Below are 17,113 nucleotides of genomic sequence, written 5' to 3'. Positions count from 1 at the left end.
GAACCCCAGGCCGCTGAAGCAGAGCACGTGAACTTAACGGCTACGCCACTGGGCTGGCCCCCAAACATTCCATTTTAAATGCCGAATTAATGATGAAATTATGTTGATGTGAAGTAATATTAATGAATAACTTAGCTAAGAGGAAAAGAACACCTATTACAGTCTGAGAGAAGGCAATGAAGATCCTCCAGGCCAAAATGTTAATAAAATAATAATAATCAAGGCAACGAAGAAGTGAAACTCTCACTATTTGCAGATGACATGATTTTATATATAGAAAACCCTAAAGAATCTGTTGGAAAACTATTAGAAATAATCAACTACTACAGCAAAGACACAGGGTATAAAATCAATCTACAAAACTCAGTTGCATTTCTGTATGCTAATAACGAACTAACAGAAAGAGAGCTCAAAAAGATAATACCATTTACAATTGCATCAAAAAGAATAAAATATCTAGGAATAAATCTTACCAAGGAGGTGAAAGACCTATACAATGAAAACTTCAAGACATTACTGAAAGAAATTGATGATGACATAAAGAAATGGAAAGATATCCCATGCACGTGGATTGGAAGAATAAACATAGTTAAAATGTCTATATTACCTAAAGCAATCTACAGATTCAATGCAATCCCAATCAGAATCCCAATGACATTCTTCACGGAAATAGAAAAAAATGAATACTAAAATTCGTATGGGGCAACAAAAGACCCGGAATAGCTAAAGCAATACTAAGAAAAAAGAAGAAAGCTGGAGGCATCACAATCCCTGACTTCAAAACATACTATGAAGCAATAGTAATCAAAACAGCATGGTACTGGTACAAAAACAGACACACAGATCAATGGAACAGAATTGAAAGCCCAGAAATTAAACCACACATATATGGACAGCTAATTTTTGACAAAGGAGCTAAGAACATACAATGGAGAAAGGAAAGTCTCTTCAATAAATGGTGTTGGGAAAACTGGACAGCCACATGCAAAAGAATGAAAGGGGACCATCTAATATCACCATTCACAAAAATTAACACAAAATGGATCAAAGACCTGAAGGTGAGACCTGAAACTATAAAACTCAAAGAAGAAAATATAGGCAACACACTATTTGACATTGGTCATAAAAGAATCTTTTTGGATGACATGCCTACCCGGATTAGGGAAACTAAAGAAAAAATAAGGAAGTGGGACTTTATCAGATTAAAGAGCTTTTATAAGACAAACGAAACCAGAATCAAGATGAACAGACAACCCACCAGCTGGGAGAAAATATTTGCAAAACATATATCTGACAAGGGGTTAATCTCCATAATATATAAAGAACTCACATAACTGAACAACAAAAAAACGAACAACCCGATCAAAAAATGGGCAGAGGAAATGAACAGACACGTCTCCAAAGCAGATATACAGACTGCCAATAGGCACATGAAAAGATGTTCAACATCACTAATCATCAGGGAAATGCAAACCAAAACAACACTAAGATATCACCTCACGCCCGTGAGAATGGCTATAATCACCAAGACAAAAAACAACAGATGTTGGACAGGATGTGGAGAAACAGGAATCCTCATACACAGCTGGTGGGAATGCAAACTGGTGCAGCCTCTATGGAAAATGGTATGGAAATTCCTCAAAGAATTAAAAATAGAAATACCCTATGATCCAGCTATCCTACTACTGGGAATCTATCCAACGAACCTGAAATCAACGATCCAAAGAGGCTTATGCACCCCTATGTTCACTGCAGCATTATTCACTATAGCCAAGAAGTGGAAGCAACCCAAGCGTCCCCTGACTGATGAATGGATAATGAAGATGTGCTATATATATACAATGGAATACTACCCAGCCAGAAAAAAAGACAAAATCGTCCCATTTGCAACAACATGGATCGGCCTGGAGGGTACTATGCTAAGTGAAATAAGCCAGAAAGAGAAAGACAAACACTGTATGATCTCACTTATATGTGGAATATAAATCAACACATGGACAGAGAAAACTGTGTTGTGGTTACCAGTGGCAATGGGGGTAGGGCGTGGGCACAAGGGGTGAAGGGAGACATATATAGTGATGAACAAACAAAAATGTGCAACCCTAAATTTCACAATGCTATAAACTATTAAAACATCAATAAAAAAACATAATAATCACCTTGTGGAATAGCTTCCTACATTTTTGTCAAAGGATTAAATAAACACATCTTGACTATACAGTTCTTTTCTTTGCACTTTCACTCTTCAGGAAAAAAGAGAGGGAAGATGCTTAATGAACATGAATTTAGAAGGCTCCCAACTTATGTGTCTAGTGAGAATGTGCCAATACACAGTATTCCACAGATTCTGAGAATTAACTGTACAGAAGCTACAGCAGAGTTTCAAAACAAAGGCCTTGGTGTTTCCTCTAATAGAGAAAAAGTTCTGCATGTGAAGAATATTAGTCTATAATAGAAGTACGACTAGTGAGTAATAATGTCAGAAGACTCAAAATTTCAATAATGCTAAATTTCTCTAAACATATTGCATAAAGGCAATACAATCTTTATTTCTAAGAGAAACAGATAACACAGAAAAGAAAAAAATAATAGATAGAGGTAGAAAAAAATAACTCTATACCTTGTGGGTAAGTGTTAAACCCTAAGCTTAGATCCTGCTCTCTGGAATTAAGGCATCTCAGAAATGAAGGTAAGAGATATCGTACTAAGTCTACTTTTGTTCTCATTAATCTTATTTTATTGGATCCTGAAAAATAGAGATAGGTGAAAAGTCAAGCTGAGGAGTTGAGCACTGTGCTCCAGCCTTTAAATTATCAAAAGACAGTCAGTGACTGTATAATGTAGAGACAATATACTTTGCTTTTGCTCTTAGCATTGTTTTTAATGTGGAGTTACTTTGCTGCCTTGGAAAAATGGTAACATGATTAATATTCTTGATAAAACAACACAAAACCACATGCTTATTGTTAAATATATGAAGATTTCTGATAGATGCCGAAAACCTCCAAAGCAATACAAAGCAATAAATTATTAGGATGCCCCCCCACATTTAGCTCTGTGTCAGTAAGAAAACTGGTGAAAAAAGTTGAGGCAACACAACTTTTAGATGAAAACAAGAAATTCATACATAATATGCCTCCATTATTAACAAATTAGTCATTTCCATTTTCTGTAATTGTGAACTTCTCAAGCTGTTTGGATTTGTGTCAAATTTGGGGGATATCAAATCATATAAAGAATATATTTACATCTCTACAAGTAGAAAATTATCAAGAAATAAGTTGGATTCTCTCACACATTCCATAGTTGGCTGTAAATCAAATGCACAAAAGGTTGCAATGTGATTATATGTCAAGTGTTAGTCTTCAGACATCATAATATCTAAGCAACCTGCCATTAGGAAATTGTTCTTACATATTGCTGATGACACTGTGCTTGAGATAGATTGACTACTTTGTAATTAGAAAAGTCTACACATTAGAAAAAATTTTAATGACCCAGCAACTCTACTCCTAGTAGTATATCCAAGAGAAACGAAAACAAATGTCCACATAAAAAAACTTGTACACAAATGTTCATGGCAGTATTATTCATAACAGCCCAAAGTGGAAAGAACAAATATGTCCATCAATTGATGAATGGATAAATAAAACTGTGTTATATGCATACAATGGAATATTTGGCCATAAAAAGGAATGAAGTACTGGCACCTGCTAAAACATGGACGAACCTTGAAAACACTATGCTAAGTGAAAGAAGCCAGCCACAAAAGACCACTTATTGTGTGATTCCATTTGCATGAAATATCCAGAACAGTCAACTAGGTAGAGACAGAAAATAGATTGGAGAGGGTATTAAAGGGTAATGGGGAGCGAATGCTAATGCGTACAGGGTTTTGGGTGTATGTGTGTGTGTGAAAGTGTTCTAAAATGGATTGTAGTGATGATCACACAACTCTAAAAATACTACAAAACCATTGAATCATACACTTTAAGTGAATTATATCTCGATAAAGCTTTTAAAAAAGTTTAATAAGACAGAAATTGGACAATATCCTTTCTCACTACGTTATGATTTAAAATTTAGTGAAACAGTTCAAAAAATGAACAAACGCTAGTTAAAAACTTATGGGAAAAATGTAGCCAATCCCGACAGACCTGTAGCAGACCTCCTCTTAAATCAATGGATATTTTTGGTATGGACTGTTCTGGGCCTGGACTGCCACTGTGTTTACACCATTTAGCTTCCAGATTGGCAGTAGCACAACATGGTCCTAGCAGAATTCGACTTCTTTCTTTGAGACTTGTTTTAAGGAGAAAATCATTTACACTGAGTAGAAATGATGACCCAAGAATTATGCCTGAAAAAAAGAAAAAAAGAAATGGAGAGGGGTATATAATTCTCCTTGTCAAAAAAGTATGTTTAGGCAAGAACTATCTATATTTTTTAGAAGCATTAATTCATCTCTTGTCAGTCTTTTTCAGTTGGCTTTTCCCCACAGTTTTATGCCATTTATATAGAATTCTAGTTATGAAGCAGGTATACCTCATTCACATTCCTAACAAAGCAATATTTGCCAAAACATTATGACTTTTTCCATGTGTGAGCATTTTAAGTTTTATGAGTAGAGACATTTTCATTAAATTGTGCAAGTTTTTCAAACAACTACATTAAGAATAAGAACAGCTGCTTCATTTGCCTATTGTTAACATGATGGGAAAGGGCAATTTTCTGTGATTTCTTCCAGTAACAGAGTATAGTATATTACTTTGCTAGACACTCAAGTTTTTGACTGGCTCATGTTAAAATTCAAAACAATCAAAATATATAACATGTGTTTTCTAAAAGTTTTAGTTTAATCCAAACTTCACACATCATAACCACTTGAAGTTTACAAAGTCTTAAAAACAGATAGTGGCAGCTTAGATTTATGAGAAAAACTATATGCTATAGTTCAAAGTAAATATACCCAGAAAAGGAATACACTTTAAAATGTAGGTTTTCTTTTGAACTTAAACTAGAAGTGCAGATCAAAACCTTTTCATAAAACCAATGGCGCACTTTAAGATATTTGGATGCAAAGTTAGAGTGGTGGGTTAACTTTCCCCCAAGGAACTCATATTCTGAATTGTCATTGTGAATATTGAATTTCACCAGACCACGTTTGTAATGCCCATGGCTTATTTTTCTAATGATATTTGATCCTTAAAAGAGATGAAAGATTAAAAAACACCTTAGGCCCACAGTATACATGTTTCAAAGTATAGTACCCACATTGACTTCTCAATTCTGTGGAGACTTGAAAACTTCATACATGTTGTATGTTCCTACTTTAAAAGTAAGATGCACAACTTCTAATCTTCCACAGAAGACATCATATCCCCAAAAGGGTTTGGGCTAAGACTTTTGTTAAAAATTATGATGGTGGAAATCAATTTCTTACATTTTTTCATCAAATATATTGTGGCACTAAGACTTCCATTTCACTTACACAATTTTCTTCCTTCAAAGCTACACTTCACTTAGACTAAAATAAAACCCACAAAAACCAAAAAATAGAAACAGGCCCCAAAATACCCAAGAATAAAAAAATCATCTTTATTAATGGAGTTTGGAACTTGTCATAACCTAACTGCATTACATTTTCTGAAATATTTACTTTTCAACAGTAAATATCTGCTAAATGAAACATACCAATACATTATTCAGAAATTGGTCATCACAGGATCATGAGTATAGCCTTAACTCAGTACAATCATTCAGCAAATTGGCATTAAAGGAATATCAGGATTACATTACCCTTTATTCTTAAGTATATGCATCTTCATACTACCCTATAATAAAATACCCAATTATCTGGTGGTAACCTTAATGTGAATATCCTATTGGTCCCTCATAAACAAAGGGTTTAATACCAAAGGCCTCCTAGGTTGCTTATCTTATTTAATGCTTATCATTATCTTCTTAGGCACCCAGAGTGAAATGTCTGGAGGCCCTCTTTAGGGGCTCTTACTCTCTTGGATAGGTTTCCAAGATTCATCAATTTCTATACCATTCTATCCAACTCCATTATTTTAAAATATCAAAGAAGAGCGACCTTAGTAATCTAAGTGATTGAAAGGAAAGACTACATCATTTTCAAGCTCCAGGAGACTGTGATCATTCTGGAGGCAAGGACCATCTTCTTCAGTATAGTACTGAGCACAACAGTAGCCATTCAGGACACATCTCACTGAATTGAACTGACAATTTAGAATCTGACTCTATTTTCAGCTGTCTAAATATATTTATTAATTGACAGTATAGGATAGAAAATAGTTAAGAAAAGTGCTTAAATCTTTGCCATTCTTCATTTTGCATCACTATATCACAGAACAAGGCTGGATAGAAGAGACCTTAGAAGCCATCCCAACACCCCTTCCTCCAAAAAAATCAAAGAAAAATCTTTTTATTTCGAAATAACATTAGTCCTACCTAAAAGTTGCAAAAGTATACAGAGTTCCCATATACCCTTCACCCAGCTATGTAACCATAGTACGAATATGGAAATCAAGAAATTCACATTTATATAATACTGTTAAGTAATCTACAGATCTTATTTGCCATTTTCTCCACTACTGTCCTTTTTCTGGTCTAGGATCCAGCCTAGGATCCCCACTGAATTTAGTTATCAAGTCTCCTTAGTGTCCTTTAATCTGTGACAGATTCTCCAGCTTTCTTTGTCTTTCATGACCTTGATAATCTTGAATAGTCCAGGCCAATTATTTTGCAGAATGTCTCTAAATTTGGAGTTATCTGATGTTATCTCATCAGAATGAGGTTATGCATTTTTGGGAAGAATACCAGAGAAATGATGCCCTTCTTAGTGCATCATATCGGGATAAGTGATATAAATGTTTTATTACTGGTAATATCAACTCTGATGACATGGCTTAAAGTGATGTCTGCCAGGTTTCGCCACCCTAAAGTTATTTTTCCATTTATAAATATCTTGTGGGGAGATATCTGGAGATTATGCAAGTATTCTATTTTACATCAAACTTTTATCCACTAACGTTAGCATCCATCAATGGTCCTGCCTGCAAAGATTATTACTGTGGTGTGTGATAATGCTGATTTCCCATTTCTCATATTAGTCTACATTTATTAATTAGTATTCTATGGTAAAAAGAGCTGTCTCTTCTACCCCCTTTATTAGTTCAATTTTTATTTATATCAGTATGGACTCACAGATATTTATTTTATTTTAATCCAATATTATCATTTTTTACATTGTTGCTTAAATTGAACCAGCTTTGGCCACCAAGAACCCCTTCAAATTGGTTCCTGTGTCCTTTTGATATATCCCCATCATTTTTTGAGAACATCTTTACTTTATGGCCACAAATGTTTCATGTTCATCTTGTATTTTTCCCATCGCATCTCTGGCATCAGCCATGTCTCCAAAGAGCCTTGATTCTTTTGTTGAAGAATGGTATCTAGAAACCAACATCTGGGTGTTAGGTATGCTCATTGCTACTAGGGTGTCACTGCTTCTAGGCCCTCTCAGCAGAGAGGGCTAAAACATACATGTATGTATACTACTCATGTATACACACACATCTATATTTCTGTATCTATCCTTCCATTTCTGTATACATTTAATGTAAATACATTAAAAATCATGAATTCATACTGATACTTCTGGTTTTAATCCAACACCACAGGGTGGTTCCTAGCCTTCTCCCTTTCCTTATTTGTAATCTCTTCCTATGCTGCCAACTACCTCTTCTGATGTGTTGGTTTCTAATCATCCATTTGAAGCGAGTGGTGAAAATTAAAGCAAAAGAACTAAGACAGACATAAAGGACAACTTGGCAGAAGCAAAGGTAATTATCTATCAAAGAAAAGACTATCAAAGGAAACAGCTGAGTCCCTGGAAGTCTTGTTAAGAATGGGCTTGACAACATTTTGTTTGGAGCATATAGATGAATGAGATTACTTTTCTCACTGCATAGTAACTTTCATTTATACAAAGATATTTGTAAGCACATGATAAAATCTTCTTTGTAGAAGTAACAATACATATAAAATTTGGATCTTACTAGATATTTCTACTATGCAGGAACTACTTCAAAATACTGATATTGTACTGTCTAAATTAGTTTCTGAAGTTTTGCCTAAAAATGACTAGTACTGGAAGGACAAAATTTGCATCATTATACTTTATGAATAATCCTCAGAAGGTGCCTATCTCTTCTCAAAGAACTTAACTAGGGTTGACAGAAAGCTCTTCTTAATTCCCATAAGTTACACAATTTAAGTATTTATTGACTGGGGTGAGGAAGGATGTAAGAAAAAACTCTAGACTTGAATTATTACAAAATAATTAGACAATATATAGAAATGTTGATAGCTTTTGTGCCACTGTATACACTGTTAAACACATGAATATTTCCCTACTGTCATACAAATCCTATTCTTTTTTGTTTGGGTAGAGAATGGGATACCTAGAATTCTCAGGAGAGTAAGATAAAGATGGCGACTGAAACCTCTTGAAAATGGCCTAGAATTAGGAAGCCAAAGATCAGGCAAACATTTGGGAGCCTGAAACAAGAAGGGGAAAGAAAGTGGGCCAGACCCAGGTGAGCACTGGGGAGGGCAGGAGGCACAATGTGCTTGAGACACAACCTTGCAATTGTGGCAGGCGCTGACCCAGCATGGCTATGTTCCAGCAATAGCAGAATCTGATGACCAGTTTTTCAGGAAGTAGACTAGTAAGGCTGGGAACCTGCCATACTTTCTAGATTTTCATGTTGGATACTCTCTGGAGTTTGATTTGGTTCAGGAATGGGCATGAGATCCAATGAAAACCAATGAGGTACAATAAGAGGACCTTTCCTCTTGCTCCCTGGTTTTGAAGTTAAGAAAACGAAGGTGCTGGAGCTGCTGGCAGCCACCACGTGGAGACTGAGGCTAAAGCTGAGTAACACAGAAGGAAGATCTCACAGATTCTGCCATGGCTAAGGACAGCACTGGTCCCAAGCTTTTTACCTACATGAGTTAAACCAGTTTAGGTTGGATTTTCTGCCATTTATGACCCAAAGCACCCCAATTGATATACATTCTCTAACTAATGGGATTTCCAAAGGTAATCCTCAGTCTTCTATCTGCCCCCTGCCCCCAATCTCTACCTGTCCCCTGCTCCCAATCTCTTATCTTAGTGCACTTCTCTACTTTCATGGTTTCAAGGATAATTTTTAATGACAGTATCCATAACCACACCTAATTTCTTAACCAAGTGCTACTCCATACTTTTGTCTATAAGGAATTTGGATATTCTGGATCACCTCCAACTTGATATTTATGCATGCATGTATTCATTATTTAACCAACATTTAATGGTTATCTACCATATACTGGGTACAAAAAGTTAAAGTGAGTAATATGTAATTTTCTTTCATATGCGATTTTTCCTTGGCAATCTGTTAGCCTCAAGTTCTAAGATCTCAGTAAGTAATAGAGGAAAAAGAAGACAACCAACAACATTTATAATATTAACTCTGCTAAGCAAGTGAACTGTTGAAAAACATGAACACTTCCCTCTTACCATATAAATCCTATTCTTTTTCATTCTTTTTATTCACTTTATGCGCTGTCAATTCTTTCACTCTAATCAAGTATTTATTTGAGTACCTATGAGTAAGTCACCTTTCATTTTTTTCTTTCTTTTCCCCAATAGCCTACCCCTTACTCTAGTCTTATTTTTTCTAATCCTTTTACAGTTTGTACTTGCCTATAACTCAGGTCTACCAGCATTGATCATGGGCTAATTCAAACACATAGGTGGCACTGAGAAATTAAGATGCTACCAGTTGGCAGTGAGGAGACAGGAACAGGCACTGCATTAAGAAAACATGACCTATAGAGATAAATGTGCCTTACCTGGGGCACATTTGTCCCCTTTCTTTTCTTTTGTGCCATAAGGAAATTAAGCACGGTTCACTTTTGAGATTTACACAACTAACTGAACTCATCCCCAAGTGCCTATCTGCCCACCAAACTTGCTACACACACCAGTGGCTTTGCTCCTCAATGAGGGATCCAGATATCTGTGGCACCAAAGAAATGTTCACCCACAAGTACCAGCTTTTAAGTTTGAAACAGAGTCTCCATTTCCTTCTACATTTTAAAAAAGCTACAACAAAATAGAAAAACATGTTAGTTCAAGTGGTTTTAATCTTGGCATAAATGACCAGTAATAAGAGATTATGGTGATCACTTAAGAAAGAGTAGTGATGAATTTTACAAAGGGTCATTTATAAGTGATAAACCAAACTTAACACTTTTACCACAAAATATGAAAATAATCCCTGGGACTCGTGACAGGGTTGTTAATTCTCCTTTCTCCTTTCTTCCACTCTGTAAGAAGCTGGCTTATGGGACATCATCCCCTCCTTTCTGTTTTTTCAATCGGGAAACATACTAAATATCTTCCTTGGGATAAAGTGAATCTTACTTTATATATCACCACACACACAAACTCAGGGCAACAGAAAATACTTAGCGTTCATGTAAGCTGGATACTTACACATTCAGAATCCAGTACAAATGGCAATAGAAAGTGAGTTAAGTGGACTAATGCACTGTTGGACAAAAGGACTACAAGTGAAAATTATAAATAGCTATCTTTTTAGCACTGAAACATTGGAAAATGCTGAATAACTTTGTGAAGTTTTATCTGTGTGTGTGTGTGTGTATGCATACATATTGCAAATATGACAAAATGTTTACATTTGTTCTAGCTGGTGAGTATATAGGTGTTTGATGTGTTATCCTTTACATTTTCTGTACTTTTTTCCCCTAAATTTCCAAAAATAAGGAGAGAAGAAAAGAAAGAAAAAAGTTCAAGAAATATGCTGTGAAAGTGTAAGATTTAAATGTTCACTTAAACTTTAAAAGCACGAATACGTAATACTAAAGTTATTTACTCAATCACTGATAAGGTTACTTTAAAAAATTTTAATTTTGAAATAATTTTAGCCTTTCAACAAAGCTGATATCCTTCACCCAGTTTCCCTTAACGTTAACAACTTACATAAACTACAGTATTTTTCCCAAAAGCCAGTAAATTAACATTGATACAATACTACTAATTTATAGACTTTATTTGAATTTCACCAGTTTCTCCCCTCAAGTCCTTTTCCAGTTCCAGTCCCCAATCCAGAACTCCACATTGCATTTAGTGACTGTGTGATCAGGTCATTCTGACTGAGTATATATCCTCTTCTCTCTACCTCCTTCCATTCAACAGCATGCTTTTCTGTCGGATTTTTCCATTGGCCTCTCTCAAAAATCTTTGTTTATATTTTTAATTTCAGCTCTAGCAAACTAACGGCAGATATTTAATTAAACTAAATGAAGTGTAGCAACACTGAGATGCAATTTCAGAGACAAGCAGTGTGATAAACAGAAATAATCTTGCTTTGTCTGCATACTGACATACTTTTCAGTGAGTGTAAAAATTTAGTTCAGGGAACAAAGTTTCATGACCTTTAAAATACTCCTTCAGAAGACTAATAAATGCAAACCACTTGTTTTGGTGAATGTTTACAAAATGCTGCCAGCCCTACATCGTCAGTCTCTACTAGACCCTTAGTAAAGCTCCTACTCTCTATATGCTGACTGTGCAAAAATACAATCTAAATCATGCTTCTGTATGTCATTAGAAAGAGCAGTCAATGATGACACACACTAGCAACGCATATCCAGGTATTTTTTTATCCAGCTGGAAATAATCTAAGGCTACTAGAAAACCAGCAAGCATGTGTTAGATACATTCACAAGTCAATTTGCATAACAGTGAAGCATCAGGATGCCTCAAAAAGTGAGGGAGAAAAATTTTTATAAGTATGATCCATAAAGAGATGACCATAAGTGACTAGACGACAAGAAAAAGATTTTTGCATGTATGGTCCATAAAGTGATGATCAGAAATCTCTTCATTTCTAATTCCTTCAACTAATTATGTTGAAGCACATAAAAATGGCACTTGGGTATTTTACCATGAAAAAAACTTGTCTTTCTCCCCTTGATCAGAATATGTAAGTTGACCAGATCCTATTTAATTACATTCTATTTTGTAATAAGCCTATATATTTGTACCTATTAATATAAGTAAACTAAAATATAGGACAAGATTAATACATGGAACAAAACTGTCAGAGAACCACATGGATATTGATGTTTAAGCTGAAAGGGATGCCAGTGCTCCCCAACAAATTTACGAAAAGTCTAGCTGTCAAAATGAGAGCTCAATTGGGTGATCCACCTGCTAACATGTGTCCCTTCTCCAAAGCACCTAATGATTTCTTATAGGTGGGATTTCCAGTCTCCAGGGACTCTTATCCAGTTCTCACTAGAGAGTAAAAGCTGAGACCCTGAGTCTAATCCAAACCTCTTCTTTTGGACATAAGAAAATGAAGTAGCAGGATTTTTTTTTCTTTCACATAAAGAAAGAGAGAATAACTCATGAAAGATGAAAATGTCTACTGAGTTGGCTATTTATACTCATACTTGGCCCTTGTCTGGGAAAGATATTTTTTGAGAAATGTTTTAAAACTCTCAGATCCTAGAAAAACTAAACTAAAAATACCAAAGGGTGACTGAGGATATGCTTTGCCTCTTTCTTCCCCTCCAATCTGCCACCATGTTCACTGTTATTACAGTTGTGTCAGTTTATTAGAAAAATAAAACTTGATTGGCTGTTGTGGACATGTTTAAATAAAAAAGCAGACTGGCAGATCTGACTGTGCATATTGGAAAGTGTATGACAACCTTCTTACAGAGGAAAGAACAACAGTAAATACATACTTCAAAAGTTTCTTAGATGAATACAGTAGTTGCCTAATTTATTACATAAGGAAACTGCTGGTAAATCAAGTTTTCTTAAGTCAGTCACATGGATAGAAGAATTGGTATCAACTTAAATAATGATGAAAGCAAAATGACTGCTAAGTAATTTACTGCAGTAGCTTGGAAACTGGTCTTGATCTACATAATCCAGGTTTTTAAGACTGGTATAACAGACAGGCCAGTAGCCAGGAGATATGTGTTATAGTCTCCACTCCACCTCAGAATATCCCTGGGCAAATCACTTAATCTCTCCACCCCTTAACTCTATTGGGGAGTTAGGACTAGCTCAGTGGGCCTCAATCCAGGGTTCTTTGACACTCAGGGAGTTCCACACAGTAATGATATTCCATGAGGTATTTTCAGTATTTCAAAGACATCATGAATTTGTCTGAGACAGGGCTCCGGATGTGTACTAAAGTTTTTACTTTTGGTTACAGTCATATTAAGTTGTTAAGTCATGGTTAGCTATCTAATCCTAAATGCAGTGTGTTTGGATCATGAGGTCCGTGAGACAAAAGAATAAAAAGTGTTCTTGATAAAGAAAAGGATGATCTTTAAGACAATTTTCAGCTCTAAAATTTAATGATCTATACCTCAGCACTCATGTGGTGTGACTGAGTTGGGAGAGGAAGAGGGAAGAAGATACAAAAAGACTAATATTTATTGAGGAATTTAATAAATTTGTGCCAAGGAATGTGTAAGGTACACTGCATACATTATCTCACCTAATCCTCTCAACAGCCCTGTGAATTAAGTATTTTTGCCTTCATTTTGGAAATGAGCTATGTTGTAACTTTTACCACAATCAACTGCCAGTAAGTAGCAGGGCTGGGATTCAGATTCTGTTTGCCTCCTTCCAGCATCAATATGCTTTATAAAAACTACTGCTATTAGTTAGCTCTTAGTAATTTGATCTTTCCAACTGGTAACAGCATTGTAAATAAATGCTTTTTCCTGTCCCTAGCTGTCTTGCATGGCCTCAGTATGTTATGCCAACATAGCCTACAGGTTCAGGGGCCCAGCCAGAGAGCAAAAGAACATCTAAGACGTGTCTTCAGTCACTCATCACTGACAGGGTTTCTTTGCCAGAAACTTTCCTAGCAAATAGCCTACTGGCTGATATGGATGAGAGGGCAATTTGCTGTGACCACAGGCAAAACTAAACGCTGTCACAAATTAAGTACAGTGGGGGACAGAGATTTACTTCTAACCTTTTCTTTTTCCACAGTCCCAGTGCTGGGGGCTACAACAATTCTTGTCCACTTTACCTAATATTAACCTATAAGATGCTATCATTAGAATGCAGAGGAGAAGCTATTAAGAAAAAGATCTCTAGTATTTAATTACTAGGCTGAAAACTTTCTTCTCCAATAGTATTTTGCACAGTGAGATATTTTCATGTTAACTGATAGCATTTTTGTTGTCTCAAAGGCCTTTTTTTCTCCTGTCCAAGGAACACGCTGTTTTTTTTTCCCCCTGTCCAAGGAACACTTTTTTTTTGTTTTTTTTTTTTTGTGAGGAAGATCAGCCCTGAGCTAACATCCATGCCAATTCTCCTCTTTTTGCTGAGGAAGACCGGCTCTGAGCTAACATCTATTGTCAATCCTCCTCCTTTTTTTTCCCCTTTTTCTCCCCAAAGCCCCAGTAGATAGTTGTATGTCATAGTTGCACATCTTTCTAGTTGCTGTATGTGGGACGCCACCTCAGCATGGCCAGAGAAGCGGTGCATCGGTGCGCGCCCGGGATCCAAACCCGGGCTGCCAGTAGCAGAGCGTGCGCACTTAACCGCTAAGCCACCGGGCTGGCCCCAGGAACACTCTGTTTTAATACGTGTATATGGGAAATATTTATCAGTTGTCCTATTTTTCCCCTAAATATATCTAAATCTAGATAATTGGTTCTTTACCATACCTTTGTTAAAATTAGGAGAAGAAATAAAAAGCACTGATTTTTTTTCTATAGTACGTAAGACACACAAAGTCCAGTGCAATGATACACAATTCTAAAATACATAACCCGAGGCCAACAGTTTTCTAGTAGTTTAGACTAAGTTTGGAATTTGGTAACTAAAAACAATATGAAGAAATAGACTAATTTATCTAAAGACAAGATTTGAAGGCACATATATTTGGAAGAGTATAATAACTGTACTGGATTTCTCATTAGAAGGGAGCAGAGTCCTATGAAGACTTCATATTCCTCAAGAGAACCATATTTACACAATTAACAATTCTTTTGTTGGAAAAAAAAAAAGCTTTCATTATTGCATGTGGACACATGTGGGTTGTGTAAAAATATAAGAGATGTGTAACACACGGTAAACAGAAAGTAATGATCTTAAACAGGCCAAATCCTTGAACTCGTCATTAATAAATGTCTCTCCTGCATTCAGCTACCCGGGCTGCTGGGAGCCTGTTTTCTTCAAGTACTTCAAACACTGAAATCCAGGAACATTTATTATTTTAATCCATTACAGGCAGTGCTTGATTTAACTTTATTGGTTGTGGTGGTGGTAGTAGTTGTAAGTGGGGGTACAGCAATGTTCTTTTACACATCATTTCAAAACGGCTTAATTATATTTTATAGTTTGGGCCAGGAATTCTGCTTGTTTTTTGTCTAACAAGGTTCAAATGGAGTTCAGGTCAGTGATGAATCAGAAGAAAAAGTCAGAGATGGTTATCTCTCTGAGATGAGCTCATCTCCCTCTATGAAAGGCTGGGCAGGTACACCATGTTCACTACACCCCGGCACATGAGAGGGCTCTCACATCCTAAGTTGGTTGCTTATTAGATGATTTTTACTTTTTGTGTAGCCTAGAAATTAACACATCAGAAATTCAACCCAGTGGTTATCTTCTAAATTCCCGAGGTTACTATCCTATGTATTTTAAAGGCTTCCCACAGGAATCCAAAACAGCTATAGTAACCACACAGCACTAAAACAAAAAATGTACACGAAGAACAATAATCACATAACAGACATTTAAAAAATGCATACACCCTTTATCTCAGAAAAATTTAAATATCTCAAATGAAAGATGTAGAAGACTGCATTAACATAATGTGGTTAAATAAAAGGAATAAGTGGCTATATAAATGTGGCCTGAATAGCATATTTCTACTACTGGGGTTTTTTTTTAAACATCAAACACTCTTAATTTTTTACCTTTCTTTTTGAGGGTGAAAAAAGATCATTTCTAAGATAGTATTAATATTGCTTATTATTGTCCCAACTTCTATCTAATCATGGATTATGATAACAATTACAGCAAGAATAAAACTTGTATGCTGCAATTTCTTCTTCACTGCATATGATTTCTAAGAAGAAGACAGGAAAATCACTCCCCAAGAGAGTATCTTACATTTATGGCTTTTATTTCCCACCATTTTAGAGAAATAATGTGGAACATTATTTTGAAAAAACAGTTAGGAGAATTTTACATTTTCTACTTATTTCCCATTCAATTTTTAGAACTTCCTATTCTACTTTTTTGGAATGCCTCAATAGTCCACCATTACGCACAGAAAAAATATCACTGTTGAAAAAAATCAGTAATCTACAGGTAATTTAAGAGTACAAAAAGAAGGACATGCCAGTTCATCAGTAGCAACTTTGAACCTTGTTATAAAGTAATAGGAGGGAATCCGACCAGGATTAATAGTGGTACTCAGTTCTGGGATGAGGGGTGTCATGTTTCACGGACTCTAGGCCATCTGTTCTGCCTGCCGACATTTTACTTCTGCAAAACTATAAACGCACCTCTACCTCTGGGACTATAGAAAGGCATTAGAATTCTTCTGCTTTTCATTATCACAAGATTCAGTAACTCATTTCATTGTCAAGATAATCCCCTTTTACTCTTTTTTTTGCGCTTGCAGAGTATGCCAAAATGACAAATAAAAATCCCAGATGTTACACACCCAATGAGGTCTCCACCTTTCCTCGAGTGTTGGGTTTAAGCTACTTGGGACATAGTGTCAAAAATGACAAGACCCTGATGCCCACACCCAATATTCATTAACGTTTGTTAGTGATTTGTATAGCTGTCTACAAGCTGTACTTCCACTTCAATCCTCAGTGGCTGTTTAAAAGTTAAAGTTTGTCCTCTGGCTTTAACTGTCAAAGAATTCATTTCCTATTGTTCAGGCATTGGAAAGAGATGCTATTTCTTTCTAAAAGTAACAAAAGCCTTTGGGGTGTTGTAAATGGCTTGTTATTG

General features: G+C 35.8%; 1 protein-coding gene across 7 annotated transcripts in view; it reads right to left on the bottom strand.

Moving 5' to 3' along the window:
• VPS13B (vacuolar protein sorting 13 homolog B) overlaps positions 1-17,113 on the bottom strand; it is a 739,916-nt gene that overhangs the window by 149,241 nt on the left and 573,562 nt on the right. For all 7 annotated transcript variants that reach the window (XM_058564706.1, XM_058564703.1, XM_058564701.1 and 4 more), the window contains one exon: positions 4,158-4,360. In XM_058564706.1, coding sequence (XP_058420689.1) covers positions 4,158-4,360 — 203 coding nt within the window. The remainder of the gene's footprint in view (positions 1-4,157; positions 4,361-17,113) is intronic.

This window comes from Diceros bicornis, chromosome 21 (genome assembly GCF_020826845.1).
Source record: "Diceros bicornis minor isolate mBicDic1 chromosome 21, mDicBic1.mat.cur, whole genome shotgun sequence".
NCBI classification, from domain to species: Eukaryota; Metazoa; Chordata; class Mammalia; order Perissodactyla; family Rhinocerotidae; genus Diceros; species Diceros bicornis.
This window is presented reverse-complemented; position numbering and strand designations above follow the sequence as displayed.